The sequence below is a fragment of the Triplophysa dalaica genome, chromosome 17, assembly GCF_015846415.1.
Source record: "Triplophysa dalaica isolate WHDGS20190420 chromosome 17, ASM1584641v1, whole genome shotgun sequence".
Classification (NCBI taxonomy): Eukaryota; Metazoa; Chordata; class Actinopteri; order Cypriniformes; family Nemacheilidae; genus Triplophysa; species Triplophysa dalaica.
This window is the reverse complement of record NC_079558.1, coordinates 11670319-11691848: the sequence shown is the minus strand read 5'-3', so window position 1 is coordinate 11691848 and position 21530 is coordinate 11670319. Positions and strand designations below refer to the sequence as shown.

Sequence of the window (21530 nt, the reverse complement as noted above, 5' to 3'; positions counted from 1 at the left end):
AGTTGCTAATGAGGCAGAAAGTTTATTGTGCTGCTTGAAGCTGCGTTATTAAGGTGGGACCCCTGTAACATGTAATTAGTGCATATTAATTCAAACTAGTTGGTCTCTGCCCACATCCGAGGGCATAGGGGATGGGACGGGGTGCTTGGGTTTTATTAGTTTTACAGTCACTCATTACAGCAAGTGTTGAGTATGTAAATGAAGAACTGCGCAACTCACAGAGGCGGCTGTGTTTGTCTTGACTTAAAATAAGCAAGTTTATTCATTTATTAATCTTGTGAGTAATTTATTTAACATTGTAATAAAAAAATGTTGTAATTTTGTGTGATAACAACACGCTTTCCGACTGCAGTGATATTGACACGCCAGTGCTTCACAGCAAATGTAATTGTCTAATATCCAAAGATTTTGTTTAGTCTCAAAATGTCTCTTTTAAAATATGCTACAGTGATTTAACAAAGGTAAGATTAAGCTTCTACTCTTTGATCCAGACTTGTGAAGTCCCCGCGCAGATGCTCATTTTCAAAGTATCCTTTTTCTGACTGAAGAGGGATCATTATAGCGGTTTCATGTAGTTTGGGAGCAGAGAGAGAACAAACTTCGATGAAGAGGGGTTTTAGTAGTGCTCTTACTAACTGTGCTTTCTAGGCAATTAGTACTCCGTAATCTTTACCTCCTATTCATCAGTTTAATTATCCACATGATGGCGACTGATTGTGTGGGTATGGTACGCTTTTCCTACCCTGAGGGCAGTTCATCCCTGAAGTCTCTTTTTCTTAAGGCTAATCAGCTCATTTGGATGCTGGAAGAAGGAAACAGATTTCAGTTTTTACCCTACATGCCTTATTTGACTATTTGTTTGGTTAAGGAGTCACATCATGTTGTTTGGTGTTGTATTTGACAACAGCTAATTGCATATTTCACCTTTTCTTTCCTGTTTCTCGGGCCTGATGAGGTTTTCCAGCTTGATGTTTGGTGCAGAAAATGAGTGACAATAGCATAATCTGTTCTGAAATAAAAATAAATTAATCTAGCATATCTCTGCGAACAGTGGTTTTTTCAGTCCTTTCAGTTCTAGATGTTATTTATCAGTTCATACTGTTGATTTCTGTTCTAAAACCAGTCATACGATTTATCAACGAGCATAAAATAAACTCCTGGTGGCAACGAAATTAGATGATAACGGCTAGTTAATTTATTTTCTCTGTACACTGTGATACTGGATAATGTACGTGCTAGGTCGGTTATGCATATAAAATAATATGATAACAATTTACAGGCTGTGTCAGTAATAAAAAGCCAGAATAAACCCTGATAGGGTGGTCCAGGAGTTCCGAACTGGGTGGATATGTATTGTAACATTGCAGTTAATAATACAATGTGATGATTTGATCAAGATTAAAAACCTACTGTAGATCGGATTTTGTGATCGAATCCAAATTCACAATACTTTTTTTAACAACCCAATTTTAAAGATTTGATCCAATTAGATTTCTCTCCGTGTTAACCAATATTAAATATGTGTTCGGAGTGCGTGTAGAATGTGTTCATAACCAATTCAACCAAAAATGAATGATTAAACCCGCCAAAATATTGAAAAACGGAGCATTACTTTCTGCTCTCAAATGGTGTGGGCGTGTCCGCTGCTGGTGCTGAAGCCACGGCCACTCACTTCTTTCAAACTTCTTTCCCAGAGTTTTACCGCAGGATTTGAATTCAAACACCTGTGAGTCAACATGCCCGATCTTCATCATTAGAAAATCACTGAAGCACGATCAAGTACAGTGATCTCCATCCGTTCGCTGTTCACGTTATTTCCCGCCGTCTATTCGCATCTGCTTTACCATTCGCTTGTTATTTGGCGCAAGATTTATTAAGTTGGGCAGAGTGAGAGGGTGAGAGCCTGAATGTGTGTGAGTGAGAGATTGAGCAGACACTGATACTAATGCACTCTTGTGTTAGGGAAGGGGCCATACATGCATGGATGCTCTGTAGCGTTATCGTTTTAGCCCCGCCAAAAACATCCTGAATACAGAATTGGTTTAACGGTTTAACTCCACTATTCATTATTACATAGTTCATAGTCTTTGTAAATTTTTTCAGTATTTCATTTTCTAAAATGTATAATGTATTTGCAAACAATTCCTGGAATTCTCTTTACACAGACTTTTAACAACTGGCCTGCATGATCACATTAATCATTTTGTCAAAGTGCTTAACAATGATTTGACAATAAATGTTTACAGTAGGATTAAAGCTCTGAGGCAAGGGAAAAATTAACATGAAAGAAACAGACACAGAATATGTCTTTTAAACAGAGCTAAAAGGTAGTAAATTATGTGATAGTTAGATCCAGAACAGTTATGTCAAAAACAGTAGCAACTTCAAGATAATAACTATTTGTAAGATGAATGAAATATGACTGTGGTGACTTTCATGTTGCTTTCGTTGTTGCTTTGGATAAATGAGCCTTCATGTAATAATGTAATAATCCACATGTAATAATCCTTTGCATCCTTTGGCAAACACTTAGGTGGAGGATCTTAAAAATAAACTGGCTGCACAGGAAGCGGACTTGAAGCTAAAAAATGAGAGTGCAGACAAACTGATTCAGGTGGTTGGTGTGGAGACAGAAAAGGTGGCCAAGGAGAAGAAAGTGGCGGATGAAGAGGAGCAGAAGGTAGCCCTCATCGCGAAGGAGGTGACCCGGAAGCAGCGTGATTGTGAGGAAGACCTGGCTAAGGCTGAACCTGCTCTCATAGCAGCCCAGGAGGCTTTAAATACACTTAACAAGGTCAGATTTCTTTTTAATTTCACGCATTGAGATTCCAAGAAAGAATCAATATTTAGTTTGCTAACTCTATGTTCACTTCTTCCGTTTCCTTTTTACAGAACAATCTGACAGAGCTGAAGTCTTTTGGTGCTCCTGTAGTTGCAGTAACCAACGTAACAGCAGCTGTCATGGTGCTCATGGCCCCCGGGGGTCGAGTTCCAAAGGACCGCAGCTGGAAGGCTGCAAAGGGGATGATGGCCAAGGTCGACGCTTTCCTAGATGCGTTAATTAGTTTCAAAAAGGAAAACATCCATGAGAATTGTCTCAAAGCTATTCAGCCATACCTGGCGGATCCGGAGTTTAAGCCCGAGCTGATAGCAGCAAAGTCAAATGCCGCAGCCGGTCTCTGTTCGTGGGTCATCAACATTGTGAAGTTTTACGAGGTTTACTGCGAGGTGGAGCCTAAGAGACAAGCCCTGAACAAAGCCGACGCCGAGCTCGCCGCTGCTCAAGAGAAGCTCTCTGTCATCAAAGCAAAAATCAACGTAAATCAATGTCTTTGGTTTTAAATTTTTAGTTAGTTACCTGTTTTTGTTTTGTTATTTTGTTTTATGTCACATCCTCTGTGCCTCTGCTTCTCCTTAAAGCAACTTAATGAGAACTTGGCAAAGCTGACTGCGAAGTTCGAGAAAGCTACAGCAGACAAGCTGAGGTGCCAACAGGAGGCTGAGACCACAGCACGCACCATCTCTCTCGCCAACCGCCTTGTGAGTCTCCACCCACCACACAAACGCTCCCATCTCTCTTGGAAACATTCAAATACAACCTTTGCCTAACGTTTTGTATTTTAATTACTAAAGAAAACCAGACAAGTTCAAGCTAAAAAGAAAAAAACAATTATAATTAACATGCAGCGATAACCCTTACAAAAAATAAATGATGGTTTACATTCAAAAGTCAGTTCACACAAACAAACAATCGCATCCATGCTAGTTTTTGCTATAGGCACACTATCACAGGTAATTTATTGGTTGATCTGACAATAATTCTTAATTTTTTAATGAAATGATATGTTGACTTTGCTATTATGCTATTTACATTTTCCCGCTATTGTGTAATTACTGGTATATACAGCTCTAGAAAAAAAACACTGCTAAATTATTTTCCTATTTATGGGTATAAGGTAGGTAGTTAACTTAAAGGAAAACTCTGTTGAAAATGAAGACATTAATTACCCTCAAGTCGTTCGACAACCCTAGCGCAGAATGTCAGTTACGTTGCTGTCTATTGGCGGGAGTCAGAAAGCTCATAGACCTCTTCAAAACTATATTAATTTGTGTTGCGAAGATGTCCTTGGGTTGTCGACCGATTTGAGGGCGAGTAATTCATGGCAGAATTTTCATTTATCGGTGGAGTTTCCCTTTAATTTAGTTTACTTTATATAAAAAATATTCCAAATAAATAGCAAAAAGCTAGTCAACATGACAAAATGATTTTGATCATATTCTCTTTTATTGTTAGATGTCTTTGTCACTCCTAAGGTTTGTTTTTTGGAACTCAACAAACACTGGAATGGAATAGACACATACATCTAGAAATGCTCATTAAAAGCAAATTTGAAGTGGTCTCTTATGTACAGATGAAAGTATTGTGCCATTGCATCGCATCTTGTGGTTTTTCATCATATCACACCATGAATGTGACAGTAGGTCAAGAAAAGTTGAACTCTTAAAGACAAGTTTCAACTCACCTAATCACCTAATCCTCATTAAATAAAGTAAACCGACTGAAAATCATCACACACAGCATGAGCAAACTGCTGACAGATCAATCAAACTACAGTGTACCGCTGAAAATGACCTTATAGCCATTCACAAAATAAAAAGGTTTGGAAAGTTGTCACTGAAAACAGTGCTGCTGTCTTTCGAGTTTCTATCCTTAATTATTATCTTGTTTTAATTATCGTAGTCTGGCAACACATTTTATTACATGGCTCATTTGAATGCTTGATTCTGATTGGCCAGTTGCAACATTCCAAGGGTTGTTATTTTCAAATGACAACCGCTTAAAACTAATGACACCCTGTAAACCGGATGCTGCAAATCATTTTGAGAAGGGCAGTTTAATATTACACAAAAATTAATTATAAATACAGTCTTTTTATAACATATATGACATTATATTTACAAATGATTAAACAAATTTGCCTGTTCGTGACCTTTGAACATTGTTTCTTACTTTAAAACCGAAAGAACAGCTTTTCCTCGCGGAAAGTCTGCTTTCGGTAAAAATGTTTCAAATAATAAAATATTTCAAATTTCCCCAACTGTGTTATACAAGATCACACTGTTGGGGCTTATTTCTGCGATAACACCCGGCTCTCTGTACATTATACCTTAGATATCAACATCACGTAAACTATTTTTATAATCTCATCACTTTCAGTTCTGTTCAGTGTGTAATATTTATTATCAACGTATGTATTTGCTCTTAGGTTGGAGGTTTAGCATCCGAAAACGTGCGCTGGGCTGTGGCGGTCAGTAACTTCAAGCTTCAGGAGAGGACTCTGTGTGGGGATGTGCTCCTAATAACAGCATTTGTTTCTTATCTTGGATATTTCACGAAACGGTACCGCCTTGAGCTGATGGACAACACCTGGAGGCCTTACCTCAGCCAGCTCAAGGTCTGATTAGAGATACCTGTTTATTTAGCAAAGGAATCAGTGCTTTTGTATTGTTAAAACTATTAATGAAGATGCAATTTGGATAGTCATGTCTATGTCAGTTAAAATATTTATTTTTTAAATTCCATCTGTTTTTTAATTCAGAGTTTTCGGGTTGAGTCAGTCACTCAAAGCTCTCTTTTTCCCCTCTCAGGTGCCGATCCCAGTAACTGAAGGGCTGGACCCCTTGACCATGCTGACGGATGATGCTGACATCGCAGTCTGGCAGAACGAAGGACTGCCAGCTGACCGAATGTCTACAGAGAACGCCACCATCCTTACCAGCTGCGAACGATGGCCATTAATGGTGGATCCGCAGCTGCAGGGAATCAAATGGATCAAAAACAAATACGGAGACTACCTTCGTATCATCAGGATCGGACAAAGAGGGTAAGGTTCAAATATACCTTTTATTATAAACATATGTTATGAAACATATTTACATGTGTTCGGGAAAAAAATTACATTTTCCACTAAATCTGACATGAGCACTCAATTTATACATCACTATAAGCTCATAAGCGTATAACTGCTGTGAATCGGTGTAAGATGAGACAGTTTAAACACATTGTTTACAGTATGTACTTGCTCAATAAGCTTTGTGTATATTTAACCAGAAAAAATTATGGATTGCCATGTTAAGGTTGTTTATTTGCTGTTTTTGTATCATCTAATGCAGTTATTTGGACTCCATTGAGAGGGCATTGTCTGTAGGAGAAGTTGTCCTTATCGAGAATTTAGAAGAGAATGTTGATCCGGTGCTTAGTCCTTTACTTGGCCGTGAAACAATCAAGAAAGGACGGTAAGAGTGTTTCAAAGCATTTTATGCATAAATGAATATCATTCTTTTGTACTGCATGGTGTATGGGATTGTTTTCCTGGAACACAACTTTTGACAAATCTGACCACTCTTTATGAGTTTTCTGTAGACAATCATGGTCACTCTAAACTGTTATGGGACGGTATGGAGCCTTGTGGAGATTAACCACATTTGCTTTCCATTGGGAGAATAACAGCACACACGTGTCTAACATATGTGTGCAAGGGATAGTTCACCCCCCAAAAAATGTCTTATCGTTAGAGATGCACCGAATTTTTACTCAATATGACATCTGATGCGATCAACTCAACTAAACTTTATTTATATAGCCCTTTTTACAATTTTCCTTGTTACAAAGCAGCTGATCAAGCAGCAACCAACGCGGAGAGAGAGATTCACACACTTTATTAATGCAGCAAACATGTTGGCAGTGTGTGGAAGCAATTTAAAGTGTCAGAGAAAGACACGACATGGGACCTGCAGAGCGGGAGTAAATTTCCGGACGAAAGTGTTGTTACCAATAGACTTTTCTTCAGACAGGAGCGTGCGGTCTGAAGCCCAGCCACTCCCAGGATCCTTTGTCTTCGCACAGTGGTATCGTGCACACAGTTCCCTGTATTGAACAACTTGGAATGTCAAGCTATGTTTGTGCATCCCTAGTACACCTTCTGAGAGAACAATCAGTCAGCTTTTGTGGGATGAGTTTATAGAGAAGTGAACTGAAATGGTTGACAGTCAGCCTCAGCATGCCTTGCTTTGATGGATGTTGGCTTATGTTAAATTACACTTTTTAATTAACTACTTTGTCGTAGGCGAACAGAGTACATTACCTTCTTTCTGCAGTCAATTAGTTCATTGGATAAAGGAGAGGGCTCAATATTTTTATTTTTATTGACTTGGTTTGTCTCATTTTATATTTTAATTTAAATTACACCATTTGTATTCGGTTTCGGCCAAGAATGTTTATTTCGGTGCATCCCTACCTAGTATTTATTTATCCTCATATCATTTACAATTTGCATATGACTCAGATATTTTTAAAACATATCAATGGTTTTGTGTCCATACGATGGAAGTCAATTGCGGCCATTGTTGTTTGGTTACCACCATTCTTCTAAACATTTATTTTGTTCTCTGCAGAAGAAAAAAGTCTCACAGTTTTGGATTGCCATGAGGATGAGTAAATGATGTAAGAATTAAAAATTTTCGGGGTGAAATATCGCTTGAATTTTTATTTGTATCCACAATAGCTACATAAAGATTGGCGACAAGGAGTGTGAATACAACCCCGATTTTCGCCTGATCCTTCACACCAAGCTGGCGAACCCTCACTACCAACCCGAGCTTCAGGCTCAATGCACGCTGATCAACTTTACAGTGACACGGGACGGACTGGAGGATCAGCTCCTGGCGGCTGTGGTCAGCATGGAGAGACCCGACCTGGAGGAGCTGAAGGTATAAGCATCGCTTGCATTCATTCGCACTCCAGAATTCTCTCAATTAGATTGATGGACCAATATGTTGTCTCATTTTAAATGCTCACTCTAAGGAACATCCCAGCCCGGCTTTCATTAAAGAAATGGACAGGCTGTTTGAGATTTAGATCACTCTCTCTGCATTTAATTGCAGGGACAGTTAAGTAGATGCTGTCTAATTGGAGGGTTTTTGAAAGGTGTTTTCCAGCTTAATTGGATTCATCAGTTTCTGAGGTCTAGTTTGGTCGAACTCGACGATAATAAGTCATTGTACTGTGACAGACAGGACGGCAATCACGCCGGTTTTGCGATACGAATTAAAATATTTGATGGTATAGGAATTGCCACTTGTTTTTACCTCCGGGTTTCTACTTTGTTTTCTCACCTTTACTTAGAAAAGGTTAATGACGGGTTTGGTTTTTTGAACATTTTGTGTATATAATTAGCAAAGTCTTCCCACATGTTCCCCGAGCACTGTTACTAATGACCATTGAGTTTCAGCCACTGGAAACGCAGATGTGAAATTGTTATTATGGACCATATTTTAGTTTTACCTTACTGTACGTAATTAGATGGAATGCTCAATGAAGTATTTATGCTGCTGGATTGGACCCCATTTAATTTTTGATTAAGTTTTCATGACTTCTAATTCACTCACATTTATTCTTTCAGGAAAATAAGGCATAAGCTAATGGCAGGATTAAAGGAATAGGTCACCCAAAAATGAAAGTTCTGCCATTTACCTACACTCTTTTTACCGTTTCTGTTGTCTTCTTTAGATTTAAATAGAGCTGTATTAAAATGTTGATGCATTTTCTTATCAATTTAATGAAAGTAAATGGTGACTACAGCTTTTGTTTGACTCAAATATTTGCGCAATATTTGCGTTTATTATAACCCCTCAGGTTCACATTTAGCTACTAATGTATATTACAAGTCTTCAGTTAGGTTGGATGGCTCTTTGTCTCCCTTAAGTCTTAATACATAGGCTTGACGTCAATTATGTCAAGGTCATTGGCTCTGTTTTAGCTTGTGGTCACTATTCACTGTCATTGTATGGGAAAAAAGTAGCATGAACATACTGACGAGCATTTCCTTTGGTATCAAAAGCATCAAAGTCACATGGGTTTGGAATGTGCAAATCCAGACAAAATATTAATTGTTATAGGTGAACTGTTCTACTTTCAGATTTTTACAGTGTCAGTATTTCATTAAGATGCTTCTTTTATTGTTCTCACTCATCTCTAACATGTCTGTCTTAGCTGAAAACAGAAGGATTTCATCTGTGAACAAATTACTCTGAAAAGAAAAAATATTTTTAATGACCGACAGGAATAAAATGCGGTTGTGTCTAGATCCTCTCTGTTGAATTTGCTGTAAAATTGAAAAGTTGCTTAATGAAGCTTGATTAATTAGTTATTTCATTCTGAGATCCTGAGGACGAAAATAATGATACAGGCCTCTCTTATCATCTTAATTAACGTTGAAAGTTACAAGAAGAATGTGAGAATCCCTCAGCACCTGTCATGACATCAAAAAACACGATGGCGTTTCACTTGCTATTAGTTACACATTGCCCTGTTGTTATAATTAGATGTTACGCAATAACACCACAGGGATTGCTCCTTTTTTCAGATTCCATATTTTTAAGTATATGTGCTATTTTTTAGTTATTGCATGGAATTGCAAATATGGTCAGTATGATCCGTGGCAATAAGATATTGTTAGACATCAGTCTTCTTGGCTAATGAGCAGAATTCTGCCATTCTAATATTATTCAACGTCACACAATTACTTGCCTGAAATTGTTCAAGTAAATTGCACTTTCCTCACAATAATGCATTTTGCTGGCTAGTCAGTTGTTTGTTTTCTAGGTCCAGGTTAATTGGATTCACAAGATGCTAACGGAGATTTAATCATTAATGACTAAGCCATAAGGATTATATACAGTAGTTGTAGCTTTTCCAATGAGGGGTCACAAGGAAAGGTCCAGATCTTTAAACCATGTGATCGTCATTTTTCCGTTCTTATTTGTGATTTATCTCATAATGCCCTCCCAACAAACACATAAACGTTGTGACAACATTTTGACAATCAAGAAGACTCATACACAACTATTACAATATATAGAAACATTCCGTGCTGCCCACAAAGTCAACACGATTCATTTAAAGTCAGGTGGTGTAAACCTCTGAAGATGGATTTGGTGTAAATTGTTATTGTTTCATTTATACATCTTATTTTTTCATTTACATTTCATTTAAAAATAAACCTTAATTTTCAAAAATCCTCTTTATTTTCCAAAAGTTTCAGATTTTTCTAGATTCTGCAAGGGGTATGTAAACTTTTGAGTACAACTGTATATATATGGAGAAATAAATGCACAAATATTAATTTATTTACTTATGTATTTAGTTTTACATTTCTTTCCTATTTTCTTTGTATTTATTTGTAATTTTTGACGAATTAGGATTCCATAGGGCCAAGTCACAAAAAATATTAAGGATAAAGAAACCCTCAAAATTTTTACTTGTTTAGAAGACAGAAATTAAAATCAATATTTCTTCCAACCTCCAGCCCAACTGTTGCCTGAAATTCAAAAGGCTGATATTCATGCTTATCTACAGTGATGGTTAAATGTTCTTTGCTGTTTGTCCATACAGCATGCACAAAACCTAAACAATGGCACTGCATGCAGGTTTTACAAGGTATCTTTGTGACAGCGTTGTGACAACTTCACCACACAACGTAAAAACATCCACCTTTCAATCACGTTGTTACAACATGTTTAAAAGGTTCGCTACATTGTGACAACGTTGTGTGTTGCCGGGTTATTGGTCACTGCCTGCAGTATTTTACGTTTTCATATTCACAAATCGACCTCATCAAGGATGCATTTCGCCTTGACGGTTCAATATGTCACACTAGTGATTTTTGGAGATGACATTCCAAATAGCGATTAAAATGCATCACTATGCTTTGACAGCGTTTGTTATATCACCGTAGCCGTATGTTTGTTGTGAGAGTGCAAATGCTTGTTGTGTGTTTTTTTTTCTTTCATAAACGTGTGAAATGGATCCATCAGCTTTGACAATCCTATCACACTTCAGTGCTTGCCGTTTGATGTGTTTTGCCAAGAGGAACTGTGTTAATCCACCCAAATACTACCTTCATGTCTCCCATTGGCAGATGCTGAATATATTGATCTCTGCAGCCTTTAAGATGCCCTCTAATGTCCCTGGCTCTTCTACAGTCTTATACCCTGTGGGTCTTGTTCTTATGAATCATTGTTGGTCTGCACATCATTCCAAACACGCCTTTCTTTGTTCTTTACTTTGAAGTCAAACCTTACAAAGCAGCAGAACGGCTTCAAAATCACTTTGAAAACTCTGGAGGACAACCTTCTCTCACGCTTGTCCTCTGCTTCGGGAAACTTCCTCGGAGACATAGAGTTGGTGGAGAACTTGGAGACGACCAAACGAACAGCAGCAGATATTGAAGATAAGGTGCGGTATATCTTTATTAGCACCTTGGACGTTATCTGTTTGAGGTGCTACCCAAACTCTGAGCCTTGAATCTGTAGCCTAGGCTGAATCAAAATGTAAAAATATTGAATAAAAAATATAGTATGAATTTTATTACAATAGTTTTGTGAACAATGTAGCTATTGTAATTCTTTCATTTAATTCACCAATAATAAGAGAGAAATAATAATACAATGTACGGTGGCCTTACCCCTCTGATCTCTTGTATATATACAAATAAAAATCTGATGTTTTTAATGATAATATATTATATTATTTTGTGCTAACTACTGACTTTCAATTTACGAATTAGGGCGTATGTAATCAGTGTTATTTAATGCATACCTTGTGTGCTAAAAGTGGTCTATTACAAAGAGCAGATGGGTAGTTATAATAATACAATAATGGTGTGGCAGCAAAATTTTTGAAATCAAAATGTTAATAATATTCTATTTTATGTTACTGAGTACTTATAATAAAAAACTGCAAAAAGCAAATTTTATAAAACACACTTGTTTATAGATATTATAACATTCATGACATAAAACAAATAACATATTCATACTAAAAAAATATTTTAACTTAATTTAACAATTTAATTTAATGGGCACAATATATATACACACAGTATATATATACATATATTGCAATATATTATACAATATTAATAAAAAAAATTAAGAATTACATTTTTCACATTTATGTATTTGTCCTGTTATTTTTATTGTTATTTGTTGTGTTTTAGGTGTGACGGAAACAATTTAGAAAAAAAAGAATGAGGATAATTTCTCTTATACTGTCACACCATAGGACAAATGTGCTTGTATTTGTCGACTATTCAGATACGGAAATGTTTATTGCCCAACAGTTTAAAAAACAAAGTATAAATATTATTCAATTTACATTTGTACTAGGAAGATCTTTTAATCCAAATCCAAAATTAATCAGTATATGTGTTTCCTGGGAATCAAACCCATGACTTGTGTTGCTGACACATTACTTAACCAATTGTACTAAAATGAAGTGAACACAGATACAAATCCAAGATTTGGATAAAATTCATTCAGTAAAAATTCAGTAAAATTCTGAAATTTAAAAAAGTAATCTGATTATTTTTCTGTGATACTTGCATTGCATATAGTCATTTAAATCAAGTACTATTACTGCATTATTACTATTTCATCATTCAGTTGTTACAGCCATAGGTTTTTATTTAATAAAAACATTTGTAGCCATGTTTTGCAATACAGAACATGGTTTTTGGTTGTCAATAAACTTTGACCTTTTCAAAACCCTTTATTGGCATATTAATAACAAGCATGACCCTCAGCTCAGCTATAGATTTCTGTATGCATCTATATAGGTGAAGGAAGCCAAGGTGACTGAGGCTGAAATCAATACCGCGAGAGAGCACTACCGTCCGGCAGCGGCCCGAGCATCGCTTCTGTATTTTATCATGAACGACCTCAATAAAATCCACCCCATGTACCAGTTCTCTCTCAAGGTATCTCCTGACTGTTGACCCTGAACCAGAGCCTCTTTTAAAAACCTGTTGTTTATTTCCCCATTCTCTATGTTTGTACCACAGTTGTTGTTTATTGTGTTTTCTGTTTCCTGGCTCAATTGTTCTTTTATTGCGTTATGTTTAGTCCCATGCTAACCCAACCGTGCAATGGTTGTGAGCTACGACTTTTAATAAAACAGGCTTAAACATTGTGCAGCACAGCGATTACAATAGGATTTCCTGCAGCTTAATGTACAGCGCCACAGCAAAATAGATGATATGTTGTGATCAGAGTTAAATTAAATTGTAATAGTTTCTTTGCTTATTTTTTTTTTATTTTGTTTCGATTCCTGCTGCAACAACAGAAATCTGTTGAAAGCTCTCGATGTTAATGTGAAGAGCAGCTTTGCCTTCTAATAATGGAATAAAGATTAGGAACGCATAGCTGTTTTTTTCCTTCCTCGTGCTTTCCTGTCATGGCGCTCATAAGATACAATCTACTGCTATCAAAAAATAATTGCCTTTTCCCTGTTGTACAAATATATGCAAAAAAATCTTGATCTTCCCAGTTAGAAAAATGTGTCATTAGAAAATGAGGAAGAAAACACAACTGTATTAAAATGCTCCAAGCTAAATTCGCAGTCTTTCTGTTTTTCTCTCTCTCTTGCTTCTGTGTGCTTCTCACGTCCAGGCATTCAACGTCGTGTTTCAAAATGCTGTACTAAAAGCCGCCCCAGATGAGACCTTGAAACAACGGGTCTTAAATCTGATTGACAACATCACATCCTCAGTGTTCCAGTACACCACCCGCGGGCTCTTTGAGTGTGACAAACTCACCTACACCGCCCAGCTTGCCTTCCAAGTGAGCCGTTATTTCATTATGTCTAACAGATGACAAGCAGTAGTCATAAAGACCGTAACATATGCCATGTCTCCGCTTGTTTCTCTTAAATGGATGTATTCATCTCCATTCAGGTCTTGCTCATGAGTAAAGAGATCAATCCAAGTGAGCTGGACTTCCTTCTAAGGTACCCGGTCCAACCTGGATTGACCTCACCCGTGGACTTCCTGTCAAATCACTCCTGGGGTGGAATTAAAGTTAGTTATGAATTATATACTCCTTAATTTCATTATGTCGATGGCTTCCTTTCAAATATTTATATGTAATAAAAGCAAAATGTCATCGCAGGTACCAGGACCAGTCATATCTCTAAACTTGACTAATTTTAAAGTGGCCGTCTGTTTTTTAAATTCTGATAATGGAGGCTTTTTTGGCCATAGACATCTATTAAACATGCTGTAATGACAGAAACGATTTGACACAATAATGGTGAATTCTTCTGAGCTTAATGATAATGCATCTAGAAATGCAATTCAAAATAATGAATGAAAATTCGGTCCCACTTTAGATTAGGGTCCATTTCTCACTATTAAATAACTATGTCTTTTAAACTTAATATACTCCTAATTAACAAGGTAGTTTTTAGGTTTAGTTATTGGAATAAGGTAGAGTAAAATAAGGCATAAATGTTTTATAGGTACTAATACACAACCAAAATGCATATCAATAAGCATGTAGTTAATGATGAATTTGTGTACCTTAATATAAAGTGTAACCGAAAATTCCCAAACCCATTTATTCTCTGTTCATTTGATTTATCCCTGCAATTGAAAATCCTTTAAAACTGTAGCTTCCCCATTACCGCTGTGCCTTTGAATACCTTCAACTTTTTAGAGTGTTTGCACATTAGCACTTTTGGTGCGCACCCCGGTTCGATTGACGTCAGATTTGGGTTCATTTGGGTGATGTGAGCGCTGTCTTCAAAGCTTTGGAAACAAAACTAACGGTTCAAAAACATATAAAAGTGACGCAAGCAAGTTATGCATTTTGCCGCCTTCTCCTGCTTCGTCGTTACATGCGACAGGGTAAACAGCTGCCGGCTGATGACGCAAATGACCCGCGGTTGTTACATCTACATTCTAAAAATGGCTGGGTTAAAAACAACCCATTTGGCAACCCAGTGCTGGGTAAATATTGGACAGAACAGATGTTGGGTTAAAGTAATCCAGCACACTGGGTTACACATTTTATGTCGGCATGCTGGGTTATTGAAAAAACCCAAAATGTAGTCATTTTAATTATTTATGTGTTTGATTCTGGGTTATTGTTAATTTCTGCTGTGCTTCATTGTCAATCAAAACAATTGACATTAAAAAAAAAATATGTATTTGAGAAAATAATTGTTAATAAAAATGTAAACTTTTACAGCTAGTAACAGCAATATTTATAGATTTGCTTAAATAAAAGAAAATAGTTAAATTCTGATAAATAAAAAGAAATAACATGTAAATAAATAACATTATAAATAACTTATAAACATTTTCTACAATATGTAGCAACAAATGCCATTAAAAATAACTAAATATATAAAAAATATGGCTAATATAAAACAATAGCATTATAGATAACACAAATTAATAAAATTCTGCACAATAACATGTTCCAACAGACATATGTCACATGTCAATTAGAACAATTATCAGTGAATTATTAAAATCATTCATGAATCAGTCAAACTTGAATTCTGAATCATTAAAAACATGAATGTGCACATGTATACTTTCACTGTATTTATTTGAAAGGATTAAAGATATTAACAAAACATCAAGGAAAAAAATGCAAGTTAAGTTATTCCTCAGCAAGCAAAGAGCAGCGAAGAAATCAAATAGCAGACGATTCCTCTCCATTTGAAAAACAACAGTCTGGAGAAATTCCCAAACACATAAAATGCTTTGAAACATACATCAACAACTGAAAGCAGCGTGGTTTATTCCAAGAGCTTGTCCATTCAAAATGTCAAAAGCCTGAGATACTGTATATGCCGGATGTTTTCCATCGCGAGGACAAAATGAAAGGGCTTTGTTAATTCTGTACGGTGAAGAAATTCCATCAACGTTTGTTCCAATCTATAAATAAGAAAAACACATGATAAAATATCAATACTCTGATACATTTAGCGCTATATCTTGACATCAGGTATATATGCAAGTTTAACACAAAGTTACCTTTAAACTTGTCAATAAGACTGAGTTTTGCCCCACAAAAGCATCCATTTGATTTACTGACTAAACAAAAAATGACATTATGAATTACACCACTTAACTGAAATTGTATTAATTTGCAGTGTCGCATATCGCGAGTCATAATATTAATAAATATTAACTTAAAACATACCATTATATTGTTCCTACCAGTGGCTTTGCTCCTTTGTTCTTTATAAAAATGAAAGTTGCGTAGTATACTCAACGACTTCAGGGCGGGAAGCGCGTGAGCCTCTTTAAACAACCCAGCAGTGCAGAAACAACCCAGCACATTAACCCAGCTGGCTTAACCCAACACCTTGAAAACTAAAACAAAGTGTTTAACATGTGAAAAAATAACCCAACAAAACAACCCAACGGAATCAACCCAGCGTTATGGGTTAAAAAATAACCAAGCCATTTTTAGAGTGTAGGGTTCGGACCAGGCAATCGAACTAAATGTGAAACTGACCTTAGTTTCCCGAGCCACTAACTTAGATTTACCTTAAGCTGAGAAAACCCCTGCTGTTCTTCAGCACACCTATTGTCAATGGTAAGAATGTGAACGCGCCTTATGTTATTTCAGCGAGAGGAAGTCCATAATGTGCTCATATGTGCCATTTGGATTTCCCATATGCAAGGCTTTTTGGGATTATGAATCATCATCTCCTGCTGCTTTCTGCACCTTCGGGTCGAGCTGAAGTCTTCATATGAAAAGGACCAGCATATGTCAAAGTGGTGTTCTTCAAAGAGAAAATAAATATAGCTTTGCGATTGGAATGCCTGGTTTCTGCTGCCTAAGCACTTTTGCAGGTCTAGTTCATGAAGAAACACAGTCATGTTTACTCAGCAGTTTGTGGCATAAGACACTATACTTTGTAGTTAGATGTGATTAGTACCCTGACGGTGCCGATTATTACTCTTTATTCTTTGCAGGGCTTTTATGTCTGACACCACAACCCTTTTTTTTATTTCTGATAAGAATGCACAGTGTCCACTTTGCAACATGCCTATACTTGCACAATAAAGCATACTAAATGAAACATACATGTTTTATTGATAAACAGCCTACATTTCTTGTTCTAAAGTGAAGAATTTTTGGTGTTCACACATTTTCTCCTAAAACAATTTAATACTAGTGGTGGGCCGTTAACGGCGTTAACGCAGAGAGACTCTTATCGCGGGATAAAAAAAATGTCGCTGTTAATCTATTCTCAAAGTTGGGTTGGGAGCTGGGTCTATACTACGCAAGCTATGATGACTTTCACCTTGATATTTTAGCGCGGATGTATACCAGCTTAGCTGCACTGTACGGGGCGAGAATGAGATTTTTCAACTCGCGTGATTCGCGCAGCACGTAGGTCTATTGCCTGTTTGCATTAACACATAAATCACTCGCGCTTGACGCGCCATTCGCGTTTGGTCTGAACACAACATAACGTTACTGTGAAATTACCGCATCAAACGTGACGTGCTAACATGGATGCAGCTATGAAGCCGCCGGGTTTGCTTCAGGGAATATTAATTTTTAAGAAGCTTCCCAATAGAAACATCGACAAGACTAAGGTTGTTTGCACCTTGTGCAATGCGGAATTGGTTTAAAAAAAACACTTTCTCTCAACAGGTAGTGGTCTAGCTTTAGTTGAAACCAGTAACTCTGTATTGAGATCTAATGTATTATGGCTCCTGTATGACATATCGCTTGTTGCTCCCTCACTCTTTGTAAGTCGCTTTGGATAAAAGCGTCTGCTAAATGACTAAATGTAAATGTACTGTAGGAGCTCTTCCAGTCTCAAGTACCACCTAAACGCAAATCATCCCTTAGCTAATGCGGAAGTAAACACAAGTTCATCTTATTGAACATAATTTAATTTTCATCACCAATTATCATAGTAGAACAGCTTTCTCAAGCAGTTTGTGATGCATTTTGGAAACAGGAGATGAGCCCCTGGTCTAATGCGCCACCTGGCTTGAGAAACCCGTTCTCAAAGACTTACTTTTAGTCATTATTTGGGTAGCACACATATTCTGAATGCCTTCGGCAGAATTCAAATGAGCCATTTTAATCTAGATTAATCTAGATTAATCTTGGAATTAATCTAGATTAATCTAGATTACAAAAAATTAATCTATGCCCACCACTATTTAATACGCAAACTCAACCATAAATCATCTACAGTAGGTTGATGTGATATTTATTGCAGGCTCTCTGTAATATGGAGGAGTTTCGTAATCTTGACCGAGACATTGAAGGGTCGGTTAAACGCTGGAAGAAGTTTGTGGAGTCTGAGTGTCCAGAGAAGGAGAAATTTCCTCAGGAATGGAAGAATAAAACAGCTCTTCAGAGGCTATGCATGATGAGAGCTTTACGTCCTGACAGAATGACATACGCTGTCAGGTCAGATTCCAATCTTGTAATCCACTATAAATCACTGATGACAAGATTCTTTATCTATGTCATCACCTTTATCTGATGTTTGAGCTTTAAAGTTGTGTTTTAAAGAAGTATGGGATATTGTAGTTAAAAGTGTATTAAAGCAAGTATATGTCTGATAGACATGGCAAGTGAGAAGTGAGAGCCTTAAGGTGTCAGATGCAAAAGTCAGTTAGCTTTGTTTACAGAATGTTTTATTTAATTGCATTTAAAAAAGTTTCATTAAATATACTTTTTCTTTTGTATAGCCAAATTTTGTGACATACACAGTGCTCTCTTGGCATTAGATTGTAGTTCTTTGTTGCTTATGCAGACTCTTTAGTGCCTGATATTTAGGCAATTCCAATATAAAAAGACAGCGTATGCTAGTGTCTCAAACAGTAATGACGACTGTTGATTCATTCTTTTATCTTTAACATAGTTTTGATGATTTTGTATATGCATGCAGTACTTAATTTTTAAAGTCTGAAATTTCTGAGAAATCTTGCCTTTTATCTATATAGAGATTTTGTGGAGGAGAAGCTTGGCAGTAAATATGTGATGGGACGTTCGGTGGATTTTGCTGTCTCTTTTGAAGAGTCTGGAGCCGCCACACCCATATTCTTCATCCTGTCTCCAGGGGTGGACCCCCTGAAGGAAGTGGAGAAACACGGTACCTATTACTTTAAAGAGGAAATTCCCTGCGACATTTTATCTTTGAAAAGCTTTAGTAATTAACTGTGGTTTTAAAGCTAAGGCATTATTAAGCTATTCTAAATCGCACTTTGTTATATTGCAAACTTACCCCCTAAATATTACAGGGTAACTACACAGAAAAGATTATATTGTTGGTAAATTGATGTCTTAAAGTGATAATTCAACAAAAATAAAAATTCTCTCATCATTTCCTCACCCTCTTCATTCTTCCGCAGAACACAAAAGAAGATATTTTGAAGAAAGCGGCGACACCCATTCACTTGTATTGTATGGACATAAAACCAAAGCAAGTGTTTGGGTGTGAGTTAACAACATTCTTCAAAATATATTTTTTTGTGTGTTCTGCAAATGAAAGAAAGTCATACGGGTTTGAAATGACAAGAGGGTGAGTAAATGATGACACAATTTTCATTTTTGGGTAAACTTTCCCTTTAAAACTAATATTTTGGGTTGCCTGTCATACAATGTGTTGAGATGCTCTCTTTTCATAAATTGTTGGTATTTTTCCTTTTTTTCCACAAAGAGAGATTAAAAAGTTAATTAATAGTGGCTGTCCATGCATCTCTGAATTTGAAGGATTAGATTCTATAAATCTTCTGTGGAAAAGAGATTAAAGATGCCTTTGAGATCGATTTATCAAATCTCACAACCAATTATGGAGAGCTGGACTGAGATAAAATCACCTCTCTGGGAGTGACCACACTTCAGATAACTTCATTTCTGACTGTAATACTCTATATACTTTGTGTCTTGCACTGCAGGAAGGAAACTAGGATATACATTCGACAACAAAAATTTCCACAACGTGTCACTGGGCCAGGGGCAGGAAGTGATCGCAGAACAGGCTCTGGATTTGGCTGCAAAAGAGGGACACTGGGTCATTTTACAGGTAAAATGAAGTTATACATCATTCACACCTAGAAGTGGCCAATATGCGCATGTGCATTTGTATGGGGGGATGTTTAAAGGCACTTCTTGTTTAAAAAGCACATTTTGGTTGAATGCGCAAGCAATTATTAAAAAAAAAGGTCACTGCCTATGTTTTATCATTAATTGAAGGGGTTTCTTTTATTTTTTTAAGACCCAGTGAGAATTGATACAGTTTGCACACTCTTTTCATGCATTGCCAAAATTTCAGCTGAAGTATAGAAATGAGTTGCTCTTCCCGCCATTTAAAATAAACATTTTGAACAATGTTGGTAACTGAACAACGGCGGACCTCATTCACGTGCATTGGTTATGTTTCCATACAATAGAAGTGAATGAGTATAAGAAATGTGATGTTTTAAAAACTTTTGTCTATGTAAATGCTAGTTTTGTCATTGTTATAAAGCACACTTTTTTATAGATAAGGCTAACATATACATACTTAAAACCTAAATAATTAAATTTTGATTACATGGGGACTTATTTATTATTAAATTAAGATTTCCATTTTTTGCTTTTTTAAATGTATTTATTTGAATCATTTATTATATTTATTACATACTAATAGTTATGTTAAATAAAAATATATAGTGTTGTTGTGGTTTTGAAAGTGGTAATACGAAATTGCACTGGTGTGTAATACCTTATGCCTAAAACTATAAAACTATTACCAAAAAATCACGCATCACCAATACCAAAAAAATTCTTGAAGCAGTCGCCCTGAAACTCATTTAATCTGTTTTAATAAGCATTTAATAATGTGCACCCTCTAATGCCTAAATGCCTAAACCTATTTAATGAGCACGCCTACTGTAGGTAAAGAATGTTGCTTGTACATTTTGCATTGAACTGGCAAAGTAAATGTCTGGGTTGCGTTCGCCTCGCGACTCTTCCTCACTGGTGATTAATGACCTGTTGTTCTCTGCTGGGAACGAGAGGGGAAAAAAATGCCCCCACACCCAGCCAGTCCACTGGCCCACCGCAGGGGAGACAGCCGCACTTCACTAATGAGTCCATTAGACCGCTTCCATTTCATCCAAATGTCATTCTTAAGGCAGTGTGTGCTACGACCGCAGCTGTTCATTACACTTATTAATCTGGGCATCTTCCAGTACCTGCCCAAATGTACAAGTTAGCCATAGATGTGGTTTGATTAAAATTAAAGTAGCGATCAATATGTCAAAGCGGATAGAAAGTAGTGAATTGGTTTGAATTTAAATGATTCTACCACAAGCCAGGTTGTAGAAATAGATCTCCACGGAAATCAACCTGCATCATTGATCCCAATCTGAAGAGGACAGGAATGTATTTTACTCTTTAAAGAGGCACCTGCACTGAATCACAATGACTTGCAGAAGGACAGGAAGAAGTACGTGCAGAATGCAAATGTCCCTGATCTAATCCAGGAGTTGATCGGACGTACAGTATCTAAATCAATGGATCCAAAGGATGAGAATCTTCATCTGGCTGTCTCATCTCACCCACACGGTCTTGGCTTGACAACATGGCCCCTCTCTTCAGCCGATGTTCAGACTTTGCCTGGGAACTTGTGGGTCAATTAAAAGTTCCTCTCC

General features: G+C 36.7%; 1 protein-coding gene across 1 annotated transcript in view; it reads left to right on the top strand.

Annotated features, from left to right (window-relative positions):
• Positions 1-21530, top strand: part of dnah9 (dynein, axonemal, heavy chain 9) — a 137975-nt gene that overhangs the window by 92024 nt on the left and 24421 nt on the right. The window contains exons 49-62 of the mRNA XM_056771917.1: positions 2534-2794; positions 2893-3318; positions 3421-3540; positions 5268-5456; positions 5650-5885; positions 6175-6297; positions 7566-7770; positions 11132-11296; positions 12678-12818; positions 13510-13680; positions 13794-13916; positions 18104-18297; positions 18837-18985; positions 19791-19918. Of these exons, the coding sequence (XP_056627895.1) occupies positions 2534-2794; positions 2893-3318; positions 3421-3540; positions 5268-5456; positions 5650-5885; positions 6175-6297; positions 7566-7770; positions 11132-11296; positions 12678-12818; positions 13510-13680; positions 13794-13916; positions 18104-18297; positions 18837-18985; positions 19791-19918 (2631 nt within the window). The remainder of the gene's footprint in view (positions 1-2533; positions 2795-2892; positions 3319-3420; positions 3541-5267; positions 5457-5649; positions 5886-6174; positions 6298-7565; positions 7771-11131; positions 11297-12677; positions 12819-13509; positions 13681-13793; positions 13917-18103; positions 18298-18836; positions 18986-19790; positions 19919-21530) is intronic.